We start from the raw sequence: 13,410 nt of genomic DNA, 5'->3' as shown, positions 1-13,410 counted from the left end.
TTAGTAGTGTATAAAATATAAGTAATTTTTAACTTCCCCTACGCACTAGGACATTTCTTGTTCTAAGACAGTTACCAAGATGACTTATCCTTTAGGTTTCCACTAGTCTGTGTACTACATGCATTAAAGCATGCATTTTTTCTTTTTGGTAGGGTGATAAAAGGTTAAAATTCTAGTTAATTTTTATTGCTCCCTTGTATCCCAATTTAGGGGATTCACTCTTTCTAATTGTCCTGATCACCAATGACAATGAAAATAAAAAGTAAAGATAAATCCAAAATTTGGATAAGTGTCTAAGAGGTTATTTCCTCACATTAGAAATATATCCTATCACTTTCTGTTGAGTCTACAAGGAAGTGAAAGGAAATAATTCCAATAGGACAAAGATAACACATATGTCAAAAATGTTTGGGCTTTAGATTTACTATATGGTCTTATAAATACCACTGCTAAAATATGTAAGATACATTGCTGTTAATGAAACCAAAAACATAATCATGGCATCTAAGAAAAAGTATTGGAGATGCAAACTTATAAGCATCTGGGAACCTAGGGAAACAATAGTCCTTCTCAACGTTTGTATTGCAGCTAACACTCTTTGGTAGAGCTGGCTGTATTTAGCCTAGGTAGCATTTAAGCTGTGTTACAGACACGGTATAGTTGTATTAGTGATGTATAACTTACTGTTTCTTGTGACTTTTCTTCATCAGACCATGTTCTGAACAAGAGATTGGCTTTCCTTTCTCATATGTTTCACATGAGCTTCCATTAGGTACATATAAATTAGTAGGAACTGAAAATGTATCAGTCTTAGCAGTTCCATTAGATAAGTCAAAGGGCTTGCACTGAGGTATCTCCACACACATGATATCATGATGCAAGTTAGACTTCTTAGTGCTGTTCTTCTTGGCTGTGCTTTCCTGAACAGAAGATTGAGCACTGACTTTTTTTGAAGTAGGCTTGGGAGAGCTGGCTTTTTTATTAGGAGTTTTCTGGGAAGTTGGACTGGCTTGGGGAGGGGGTTTCTGAGTGGTGTTAGTTGTTACAGTAATTGTTAATGCAGGCTTTTTGCATGGTGTATTTGTAGATGGTGTTTTTTCTAAGCTGTGTCCCTTAGATTTTTGAGAAGGTGGCAATGGGAGGTCAAGAGATTGGGAAATATTTTTAGATTTCTGTTGCAGAGTGTCCTTTAAATGTGAATCAGCTTGTGTTGGTTTACTCAGATCAGTAACCTTTGTAGCTTGACTGACCTGTGTCTTAACATTTGTTTGAGAGTGTCCATCCTTTGTGGAACCGACTTGATTCATTTCTGAAAGTGAATTACGCACTGGGCTAGTCTGTGTAGCACTATTTTGTTTTACATTCTTTAGTGTTTTTTTTGGAGGGTCACTCTGCACTTCTTGATTTGACTTGGGAAGAAGTTGGTCTTGCGTTAGTTTATGGTGAGATAAATTATCGTTAACCCTCTTGCTTTGTTCAGAATGAGACTGGTGAAAATTTACTGAACTGGTATTAGAATTGTTCTCATCATGGCAGAGGTCACAAGGGATCTTTGCTTCTGTTCTCTCAGCACACAGTTTGTTGGCTGCATGAAGTATCTTATCCCTGTCACAAAGGCTCCCATCCTGAGAAGAGCTGTTCACTGGGGTTGATGGTCTTGTAGCATCACACACTTTGATAGTGGGTACTCCATTCTTCACCTCAGAGGATCCAGAGCTGAGTGTACTGTTATGCATATGCATTTTTTTCATGTGATAAACAACGGTTGCTGCATTGAATGCTTGCTGCAAAAAAATAAAAAAAATAATAGACTATTACTGATAATACTATTATGCACAATATTTTACATCTTAAAATAAGACTCATTGTATTTTAGGTAAACTCAGAAAGGGGCAGTATTTTCTTCTTTTGAGCATACCACTGCATTTTAAGATAATGAAGTTTAAGATAATTAGTGTAATTTAATTTTAATAAGTATCATTTGGTTTTGCCAAAAAGAAAGTGGAAACAATGGGCTTTGCCTATTTGCATGAGAACAGATATAGCAAAGATAGTCCTTGGTAACTTAAAAGAAGTTGTACTTTGTATGAAACAGAAATCCATTTTTTTATCTTTTGCATTTATGTACATACACAGAAACATTGAAGCATATTCAATAGTATACAAAAATTTGCCAACCACTTACTCTCCATTTGCTTTTGGCAAAGTTCTTCTTAATCTGGATGCTTACTGAACGGTAAATATCTCGATGGAGGGCAGTGTTACCAGCAATCCTGTAGAGGAAAAAAATATCCGTTGTTTAGTCCTATAGAAAGAGAGAAACAAAATATCCCAACTAAACAAAATAAAATAGCTAAATAGCCTTAATTTTAGCTAAATACATATATTTTGTTGTGCTTAGAAGTAACACAAATATCGGACTGAATACATTTGATTTAGGATACAGATTGGTTTATTAAGCAAGGTAAACCAGTCTTATTTTTTATAGAGCCTGCTATTTTGCTGGTATTTTAAACAACTAAAAATACTTATTCTCTGACCGTCTATTCTCTGGCTCTGATTTAATAAAGCTCTCCATGGCTGGAGAGAATACACTTTGATCAGTGAAGCTGGGTGATCCAGCAAACCTGGATTGGATCTGGTCAAGGATTCAAAACATTTGCTAGCAAATAGCAAATGATTTTAAAGAGTCCATTCCAGGTTTTCATCCTGGGGATCACCCAGCTTCACTGATCAAAGTGTAATCTCTCCAGGCTTAGAGAGCTTTAGTAAATCAGGGCCTTTATCTTAATTATACTCTACTAGGTTTTGTGCAACTTTAGGGTTCATCCAGAACCTCAAACTGTGGTTGACTGACCTCCTATTGATGATGTTTGTATAGTTCTGGAGCCAATGCCACTTGGTAGAGCTGGCAGCATGATTCTAGTAATGATTTTAGATTGTATGATTTTAGCCTCTACTGTAGAGGGGTATTCTTTCCACTAACCACAAATTTAGGACAACTTTTTTTCCCATAATTTGGTTTAAGAATTCACCAAGACCTGAACATTATTTCAATGATTCCCCTGAGTTAAAAGGATTGAGAAATACTACTCTGCTTCTTCTATTGTAAATTACAGTAGGTATCTGCAACTTAGAGACACCAGAGATTTGCATGGTCGTAAGATTTTACATGGCATTTATTTTCTCAACACACACTGTGAACCAAAACTTTTTTGCTGGAACAGTTTACAAGATCATTTATTCAGAGCTTTTACTATCTTTTACCAGACGCCAGATAATTAGATGAACATAATCTTTAGGCATGATTGCAATTTTGACATGGATCTAAATTGCTATAGTAACTGATTTATGTTTGGCCTGACAAGTTTTCCTTTTTTTTTTGTAGCACGTCACTAAAGATAAGTATGTGGAAATGAAATGTAAAAGGCCACTGTGCTTTCAGCTAACAGCTGTTCATGTTGTTAGAGTCATTTCAAACTAACATTATTATGTTCTGCCGTACAATCTTACCATGGATGCTCAAGGGCATTCTCACAATTATAGCGTTTCTTGGGATCCTTCTCCAAGAGACAACCTATGAAATCTTTTGCTGAAAGGAAAAGTAAACATCAAAATAAGTTCAACTAAAAATATTGAATAAAGCAGGTAAATTGTTTAATTATGCCTAATAACACAACAGTACAAAGAAAAATAATAAAAAGGGAAGTTTTTCCTGACAGCAATCCATAATATTGAATTTTTAGGGCAAATCATGAATTTTAATTTTCTTGTTGCTATTGCAAACATTTGTACTTGCACCTTTCCCTTAGTTATTTCTGTTTTAGTTTTCATAACTAGAAAAGCTTAACAAATGCTACTATTTCATATAGTGGCCTTTATTACTGATAATAATTATGTGTAATAACATAAACAAGTTTGTTGTAGAGTAAATGGTGTTTTAGACGCAAAGTTTCCCTTTCATTAGAAATGATTTACAAAATGAATGAAAATCTATACAGATGACCATTTTCCCTTAAGTGGCTCCCTTTACTATTTTCTACTATTTTTTTTTTTTACATATCAACCAATGCAATAGTGCAAGGGATACAGATACAAGCATACACATATGAGCACATAAATCTTTCATACCAGATTTAGAAATGTCATCCCAAAATGGTGATTCGAATTCATAACTTCCGTCCTTAATTTTTTCAAAGAGCTTAGATTCAGTTTCTTCATAGAAAGGGGGGTAGCCACATAACCTAGAAAGCAGAATTTGTTGAACCTTAATTAGTTAATTGATTTATACATGTTCTTTTTATAATTCACTGGTTCCAAACATAAAACTCATGCACAGTATTGGAGCACACTACTGCTGAAAGGTAGGAATAAAAATGTTTTTATTTGGTAATTATTTTGTTTTCAAGCTATGTGAATTTTTTATGCATCTTAGTGAATGGGGTAAAGCTATGATGACTTCAGTTCTCAAAAACTTCAAATCTGGTGCAAGTGATTGTCCTGATTTTATTTTGTATTGAGTACACTAAACAAATTACAAATATAAGTAGTTTTAACTTAGCTTCACCATATTCACTAAGGTCAGTGAACAGTAATTTTCTTGTAAATCAACCCCATTATCCTGGCAGAGTGCCATAGCTATGTTATTTGCAAGACAGCAAAATATGTATCGCTTACACGAAAAATAATAAATGTTTATGTATTTTCGATGGGTACTTTTCTGGAATTTCACATTACAAATAATAACAGTTGGTCCAACATTTTAATGTTTTTTTGTGATACAATAAATCTGCAGTGTTTTTCTGTTCCGACAATAAGGTTAACACTTTGGCCTTTCAAAGCATTGCTGAGTTATTGAACAAATTAGACCAGCTGTCAGTGTATTTCACAAACTTCATCTCTCATTAGAATGCAAAAGAGTAAGTACTCCATATTTGCTTTTGAAATTGTATAAAAGGAAAGAAATCTGAGCACAACACATTATGTTTCAAAATGTATGTTTTAAAATGGTACTTACAAAATATATGTTATAACACCAATAGACCAGCAATCCACTGCCTTACTATATGGCTTTTGTGCAAGGACTTCAGGAGCTGGAAAAAATAGAATCATAACGCAATTTAGGAGAAAACATATTTATAGGGAAATAACACAGTTATGTAGCCTATTATGAACAACAGAATGCAAGGCTGATTTCTTTGGAAAGGGTTTAATTATACTATATGAGTAAAAATTATTTATAGAATAAATAAGGTAGAACAAGTGGGCTCCAAGAATAAACATATTGACATTTGAATAAAAAAATCAACTGCTCAGCATTTAGGCATTTAAGTGCAAATTAGAGGCTCCTGTAATTTATAACTACAGTAATGATGCCAATGGAATGTGTTGTATCAAGAGAAATAATTGTTATAAAAAGCTGATGTCTGCTTATGACATTTATATTGGTGTATCCATCTGGTTGAATTGAGGTCTCATCCTTTGGTGTTAAAAATGAATTAAACTTGAAATCTTTAAAGAAAGTCACATGGTCTGTTAAAGAAAAAGCACAGAAACCAAATATTTTACCTTCTCTTGCAATGCGCTATTGAACTTTCCAAAAATATGACTGCCCTAAAAATCAGTTCTATAGCACAGTCCTATTGCTCCTACCAAGCTCTTTTCTCTTCTGAAAGAATCCATTACTTTCTGTGCTAGCCAATCACCTCTAATCTTCCCTTTGGCTCTCTACATAAACTTTTATGCAGAGGAGGAATGAAGGCGAATACTATGGAGTGAGTGCTTGGAATCACTGACATCACATCCAAGATGGCAGCAGCCAGCAGCGGTCTTAGAGCTTTTTGATGTATACCCAAGGAAGACTTTTACAGATAAATAAGACCCAACCCAAGTACACCTATAATCCTATGTTTTTTAAAAAATAAATAGTCTGATGATAAAGCCCCCTAAAAATTGGCTGGGTGACAAATACCTGATGATTTAGTATATTAACCTAATAAAATATGCCTATATATAAACTTGTCAAAAATGATTTTACTCTGTAGTTATTATCCCATAGAAGATTACATCCACTCACCAACATATCCTGGAGTACCACAGGCTGTCGACATGATTCCAGTTTCCTCCATTTTGGATAGACCAAAATCTGTTATCATAATTTTGGAGTTTTCATCAGGGGTGATGTAGAGGAGGTTTTCTGGCTGTAGATGATATGATAAGAAAATCTAAACCATCAGATGTGAACAATGACAATATTGCTAGAGAACAGGACAACTAATTTATTTTCTATAACATTGCAAAGCTAGTAGAATGTAGGACTATTAGCAGTTACCATGTGTTTACAAACAGAATCAAATGGGAGTTATTTGGAGTGATTTATTTGCTCTATATATTTGAAATTATGCCCATGTCAAATGTTTGATTCATTAATGTTTATATCATCATTATAAGTTCTCTGACTAGCATTAAAAAAAAAAAAATTGTAGAAACATTCAAATGCGATAAACAAAGTGTTTGAAATACTTATTGTCAATAAAGCCAAAAAATATTTTTAGAATCAAAAGCTTTAAAACTATACCATAGCAGTATTTGTGGTGTACTCATGCCTCCAGTGATTCTTAGTTTTAAAATAACTGGTGAGCCTAATAGCTGATGAGTAGTAAAACTATGCAAACCTACTCCCTGGCTATTGCATTGTCACTGTGTCTGCACATGCTCCATTTTTAGTAAAGGAAGTACATGGTTTCTTGTATTGTCCACTGGAAAAAACCCTCCATGTGACTTTTTTACCCATCTGAACCCCAGTGGTCTGCAATAGGCTGATTATTACACAATGGGATGCACAGTTTACTAAACAGGGTCACATAACTATTGGACTTTTCTTTTCAAAAACTAAAACCAAATCAAAACATAATATTGACATATGCAGGACGAATTACAAGCGTTGCATAGGCTCTGCATCAAAATAAGATGGTGGAATGCACAGGGGCCTTTGACCTCTAGATCTGTAAACAGAACAGCAACCTCGCTTAACTATCCTGAACTAAATGTTGTTTAATGATGTCACTACTTACAACACTACAACAAATCCCATGAATTTATAACTGTGTAGGTTGTTAGAGCAAAAAAAGTAAGTTTACCTTTAAATCTCTATGGACGATTCCATTGTCATGAAGATATTTGACAGCAGACAGAACCTGGCGTATAACATTGCTGGCATCTTTCTCAGTGTAAACTCCGCGCTCCAATATACGATCAAAGAGCTCTCCTCCAGATACCCTACCACATACAATCATCCAGGCTGTCAGATGTTATGTTGCGGATACACACTATTACTAACTACAGGTACACCTTTATAAACTGAATACCTAACAATAAAGAATTCTTTAAATACAGGCATTACATTTTTTTAATTCAATTTAGAACTCCATATGCCAAAGATTTCTGTGTTCTCACAGTGTTAAGAGTATCCTAATGGGGATATAACAAGCTGTAAACTCTATACAAATAGCATACATTGCCTATACTCTATGGAGAGTGGATCTCCCATTTTTTAAAATATTCTGGTTTGGCCTCTATTAAGAAATTTTTTGTTGTTATTAAAACAGAACAGACATGCCAAACTGTAGCTGGGCGTTTTATTTTCATTTTTAAGTTGAACATAAAATATTAAATACAGCAAATGAATATATGGTTTAAAAAGTAAAATTAAATCATGTTTACTAATCATTTAAATTGTATTAACAAATATGGAGGCCCGATTCATTAAAGCTATTTAAGGCTGGAGAGGATACACTTTCATCAGTGAATCTGGGTGAACCAGGAAACCTGGAATGGATCTGGTCCAGAATTGGAGACTAGAGCTCCTTTTGCTGTCTGAAACTGTAACTATATATATATAGTCCTAAACATAATAAATGTAACATGCCAAAACACTATACTTATAATTTAGCATTTTTTAGATACGGTATTGTCTTGTTTTAATAATATTAGTGGGCGTATTATTTTCAAAATAATAATTTCTAGTTTTGAGGTCAACAGTTCCAATATTTGCCAATAAAAGGGCTGCAGCTTAATACCATTGTATATATTTTTTCTGATTCTGAGGATAATATTAAACGTGGATATATAACAAAAAATGTATACTATAGGTGGACATTTATATTTTATTTTTCAGATAATGCATTACTATATGGTTTATAGCAGTGTTTCATTATCTAGTCAATGTTTTCATGTACAGTATGTAACACATAATAAGGAGAAATAATATTCTAGTGCTTTGTGCTACTTACAGCTGCATGACAAGGTAGAAGTGTGAAGTGCTCTCATAGATATCCTCAAGTGTCACAATATTTTCATGTTTAATCCTTAAGAGAACAGGACAAAACATTAGTTCTGCTTTGACTTTGATTCAGTAAAAAAAAAAAAAAATAGATGACATACAAAAAGAATTGTTCATAATAAATATGGAAAATCACATGAAAAATTCTTACTTTTTTAGAACTGCTATTTCATTCTCCAAGCTCCGGTCTCTTGCACTATTCACTTTCTTTATACATTTTAGAGCGTGGTGTTGTCCCGTGGATCTGTTTTTTACTAGGAAAACCTCAGAAAAGGCACCACTACAAGGAAAAGAAAAACAGATGGCACTGTTATTATAAAAGAATCATACATAGCATTTTTTTTTAAATACTGAAAAACAGGTCACACCAGCCCATAGTGTTTAGATGCAAAAGTAATTGGAGGATGGTATGTTGAAATCAGGACTAAATTAATTGTGCAAGGCTTATTTAGGAAAGGGAAACCTACAACTTGGTAAATTACAAGTGGTTGGGCTGATTTTATTAAATAGAGAGGTTGTTCACTTTCATCCTGCAAAGTGATTTTTCACAGCTTAGTAAAAATTAAAGTGAAGATATACATAGTTTGAATACTCAGTTATCTTTTTTTCAGGCACAGCATTTTCTTGTTCTCAATACTGCCTGGCCTCCATGTGAGGAAACAGACTGGTCATGTAAAAATATTGGCACCTTGAAGGCTGGTAGTGTGAGATTGAATTCCTGGCCAACCTATTAGCTGTATGGTGACTATACCTATTGATCTTCAAGAAAATGGCCAATGAGGTCAGGAAGGCTTGCTGAACTGGCCTCTCAACCAAAAAGTTTTGGGACCCTTGTATTGGAGTATTTTCAGTGTTTCAATGCATGCCTTTTTTTTAGGTAATGCAGTTAAATTCAGTTTACCTTCAGATGTAGTTGTCCATTAAAGCATTTTTCTGTATGTGACATAAAGAAAAGCCTAGGAGCTACAAGAACACATGTGGAGCATTTCTTTGTAGCACATTGCACCGCAGGTCTGATGTACAAAACCAATATTATATAACATTTTCTCTCCTCCAGTGTCCTTCAAATGAATCATAATAGAGGGTCATTCAAGCTTTATTCTGTGAAATGTGACAGGCAAATACACCACTATGCTACACTGGCAATTACCTCTCCATTTAGTGAATGAATTTTCCAAAGCACAAATCTTTAGCCAAGAATGAATTCTTCCATGCATTAGGAGACAGGAATATACAGTATGTGTTTGTTACTGAATATACAGTATATTTGTAGAGTTCATTGTACAATGTACCAATGTAAATGGTCAAATGCTCCTACATTTTTCACATTCATAGATGGCTGAAAATATCTGCAAACAACTTAAAAAGCCTGAAGGACACAATTGCATTAAAAACTAAAATGCATCTCAATATTACAGAGATACATGAAATAAATAAGAATATGCCTATATATTATATGCCATGAAAAATTAGATATCTTTTTACCCTAAAATGTCATCAAATAATATATTAGTGTTCTTAAAACCAAAAAATGGTCTGGGAAACATCATAATTTTAATCAAAATCTTGCAGAAGTTAAGGGGAATGAGGATACATCTAATGCTGACTTGCAAGTTGCATCTTTGTCTTTCTACTTTTTTACTGACCTGGAATGTGCATACATGCATACATGCAATGATTCTCCACTTTTTACTGCTTTTGCCTGGATCATTGACTGATTAGTACAGCAAGGAACAAAATAACAAATCTTGCACTTCTACCTTTAAAACGGAGTGTAAATTGCACTTGCTGAAAAATTCTTCTTGACTGTTCTTTAGGCGTACCTAAACTCAGAATTTTCACATAGAGAACCCTTTTATGTAAGGTAAAAACTCTGTTTTTTTTTTTTGGTGCAGCACCATCCCCTAATTCTCAGCCGCCTAGGCAGTCGAGAATCAATGGGAGCGCAAAACCTCCGGCGATACCTATGTCAGGCATCCTGGATAGCTCTTGGGCGCTCCTTCTGCGCATGCCCGAAATGCAGGAGCCTTTTTGCTCAAAGATAAAAATTTGCTGATCTCACGCATGTGCAGTGAGATTGGCAATTTTTTTTTCCATCCTACATCACCTGATCTCGCGCCTGGGTCAGGTGACGTAGGATGAAGAACCTGGAAGAGAGGACAAAGATGGCGGCGCCCGGAGCGCTGGCTCCAGGACGGATGCTGAGACGACGTGGGACCTGATGCCGGACACCCCCAAAGTGATCGGACTGCCCTGTAGGATTGAAGGTGTTTTTTTTTTGAGTTTTGAGTATAGATCCTCCTTAAGTGCAAACTGGCAGAGCTGTTCTCCCACTAATAAACAACCAATTAGAATAAATCTAGACTATTTAGTTACCATGATAGCCAATTATGATGAACACATAGGATTTGTTTATAAACAAACCATGCAGCTTCAGGCACAATGACCGCTAAAGACCATATGACAGTGCATTGCATTGTGAAAATAAATACATAAAAAAAAATTAGTACAAATTGTCAGATGCAGACCTAGGTAAGGGTAAGGGTAAAAAAAAAACTCATGACTAGAGGGGTGCCATGAGCAGAAGATGTTTTGATTTTTGCCTGTAGGGGGGATTTAGGAAAACAATTTTGTTATGTAATAATTGGTAACTGACACATACTGACACTGCTAAAACTTTATCTGGGTCCTTAGACCTAAAAGACATTTGGTCATGAAGGTTTTTATTATCAAGTCCAAAACTATAGACATGCTAAGGAGTTTTATTCTTCTTAATACTTTGGTTTCCTATCTGATGAGTGGAGTCATAAGTGGATTTCAACTATCATGTGCATCTATCTAATAGACCTGTTCCAGGAAGACCTTTCAGGAAGACCAGGTATGACCTCTCAGTGAATCTCTTAATTCTTTCCAATTGTTTTTATACATTTTACCATATTACCCAGTGTCTATTACATAAATAACTTCTCATCATTGTGTAAGCAGCTGACATTTCTCCTTCCCTACTGGTTAATCTGGGATATTCAGTTTGCATCTACTACTTGTTTCCATTATTAGCCATAAATCCTTTCTAAGCCCATGAAAGTCTTAACCTATGCTGTGTCAGATCAGGATGCTGAAACCAAAACTACTGAACAACATAATACATTTTACAGGTGATTGTATAGTTTAAAATCTTTGTATTTTGTGAATTCAAAGAGAACTACAATTGTTCCATGTATATGTATATTTAAATCTTTACATACAGGTCTTTTCTATGACACTGATTGTCTTGTTTATGCTTTAGGCATATTATATGTAATCAATGGCAGAAAGAGAGTGTTTCACATAATTTTAAAAATAAGATAATTGCGGAAATCATGTGTTCTACTTCTGTGTCCAGAAAATGACAAAATGGTAAACTTGGTTCATACATTATTAAAATTTTTGCTTTTAAAGAATATTTGTCATATGTGTAAGTGCTATGTGTCTGCATTAGTTAAGCCAGATTTTTAAAAAGATTTTCTAATACTGACAACAAAAGTAAGGAAAACAAAGGTATAGTTCACAAAATATTAAAAGTAAACAGAAACTTAAATGTAGTAGAAACAATTCTATGAAGCTTGAATGAACTGGGTTCTTGTGGACCCCATCCATTACCAGTCTGCATACATACCAGTCTAGTTATGTATTTGGAAACTATATGCAAGTAAAAAAAAGTTAAGCTATTTTCCTTCACTGACATGATACAAAATGGAAGAAAAAAAGAAAAGCATCAAAATATTACTTCATTTTAGTAATTGCTGCCTATAGCTTAGGTTGTCATATTCGACATTTCTCATTATAATGACATCACCAAAAAGTTCCCAACACTACTGAGGTCTCTCTGACTTTTTAATTCAAAAGACATTAAGCTGCAGCATAAACACCTCTTGAAGTCTGTCAGCAAAACTGTGTGTATATATATATATATATATATATATATATATATATATTGTATATACACACACAGTTTTAAATTCACTTAATAATATTTTTAGAGAACAAGCACTATATGGATCCAACAATCCTTAGATTTCCTGACTTTGGTATGTTTCTGAAAACATCTAAGCCCTTAAATATGAACAAATCCTAAACATTCATTTTGAGCTTTCAAAGTAAATTGAAAAAAGAAAATGTGAAGATATTATTATATAACACCAACAACCTTCCTTGTGTTATGTGATTGGAAATAAGGGTAGGGCTGCCAGAGCCTTGATCTTGAAATTCATTATCCAATGATTCGAGTAAGTCAATAAGTATGTTCAGTGCACCATTTTCTAAACCCTGGATTTAAAGGTAATTTGTGGTGAGGTACTTAAATTTATTCAAATCTAAAGCTGAAAACCTAATTATACAAGAAAGTGTTATGCAAGAGACCTTGCAAGTAAGATTGACCAGCCAAAGCCTCATGAACAAGTTAACATCATTCCTCAGATTTAATTTCCAACAAACAATTTTTTTTATCACTTTGTCAAGGATTATGGTTTATTGTGTTTAGATAGCTTTATGTTAAACATAAAGGGCTCTATTTATAAAACAGTTTCTCAGACATTCTTTTAAAAATTCCCTGGTGTTCCTCCAGAACCATGTGTTATCATCTTCTAGACAACTGGAAACTTTTGGAGCATACTGATCATTTTGAGCATACCTAGTTTATGCTTTGTCAATACAAAAATGACAAGTTATCTGTCAACTGTCATACACTTTCCCTGCAGTATAAGGGCACAGTAGAGATTTTTTTTAACAGAAGAGAACTAATTTTGCCCTAATTAAAAATCCCCCAAAAGAGGATTTATTTATTTTAAAGTAGTGAGAAAAGACATGGAAATCACTTCATTCTGCTACCAGTCCTTGTGTACATCCAGAACTGATGGTCTTCAAAAGTTGAAGACTTGTTGGCTGCCATTCATGTAGAACATGGTTATGTAATGCCTTCCATAGAGTAGGGCTTGACGAGCATGAGAAAGTATAACCTGACAGACTATTGTAAGGTGGGCCAAAAAAGTACCCAAATCTTTTCTACTGAGCAAGTGTAAAGATCAATAAAG

At 34.3% G+C, this 13,410-nt stretch overlaps 1 protein-coding gene across 4 annotated transcripts in view; it reads right to left on the bottom strand.

Moving 5' to 3' along the window:
* CAMK1G (calcium/calmodulin dependent protein kinase IG) overlaps positions 1 to 13,410 on the bottom strand; it is a 37,543-nt gene that overhangs the window by 5,790 nt on the left and 18,343 nt on the right. For all 4 annotated transcript variants that reach the window (XM_072425372.1, XM_072425362.1, XM_072425354.1 and 1 more), the window contains exons 4-12: positions 8,493 to 8,621; positions 8,292 to 8,366; positions 7,140 to 7,278; positions 6,077 to 6,200; positions 5,018 to 5,093; positions 4,132 to 4,244; positions 3,514 to 3,592; positions 2,186 to 2,273; positions 685 to 1,784 (exon numbers count right to left, since the gene is read on the bottom strand). In XM_072425372.1, coding sequence (XP_072281473.1) covers positions 685 to 1,784; positions 2,186 to 2,273; positions 3,514 to 3,592; positions 4,132 to 4,244; positions 5,018 to 5,093; positions 6,077 to 6,200; positions 7,140 to 7,278; positions 8,292 to 8,366; positions 8,493 to 8,621 — 1,923 coding nt within the window. The remainder of the gene's footprint in view (positions 1 to 684; positions 1,785 to 2,185; positions 2,274 to 3,513; positions 3,593 to 4,131; positions 4,245 to 5,017; positions 5,094 to 6,076; positions 6,201 to 7,139; positions 7,279 to 8,291; positions 8,367 to 8,492; positions 8,622 to 13,410) is intronic.

This window comes from Pyxicephalus adspersus, chromosome 1 (assembly GCF_032062135.1).
Source record: "Pyxicephalus adspersus chromosome 1, UCB_Pads_2.0, whole genome shotgun sequence".
In the NCBI taxonomy this organism is placed as follows: Eukaryota; Metazoa; Chordata; class Amphibia; order Anura; family Pyxicephalidae; genus Pyxicephalus; species Pyxicephalus adspersus.
This window is presented reverse-complemented; position numbering and strand designations above follow the sequence as displayed.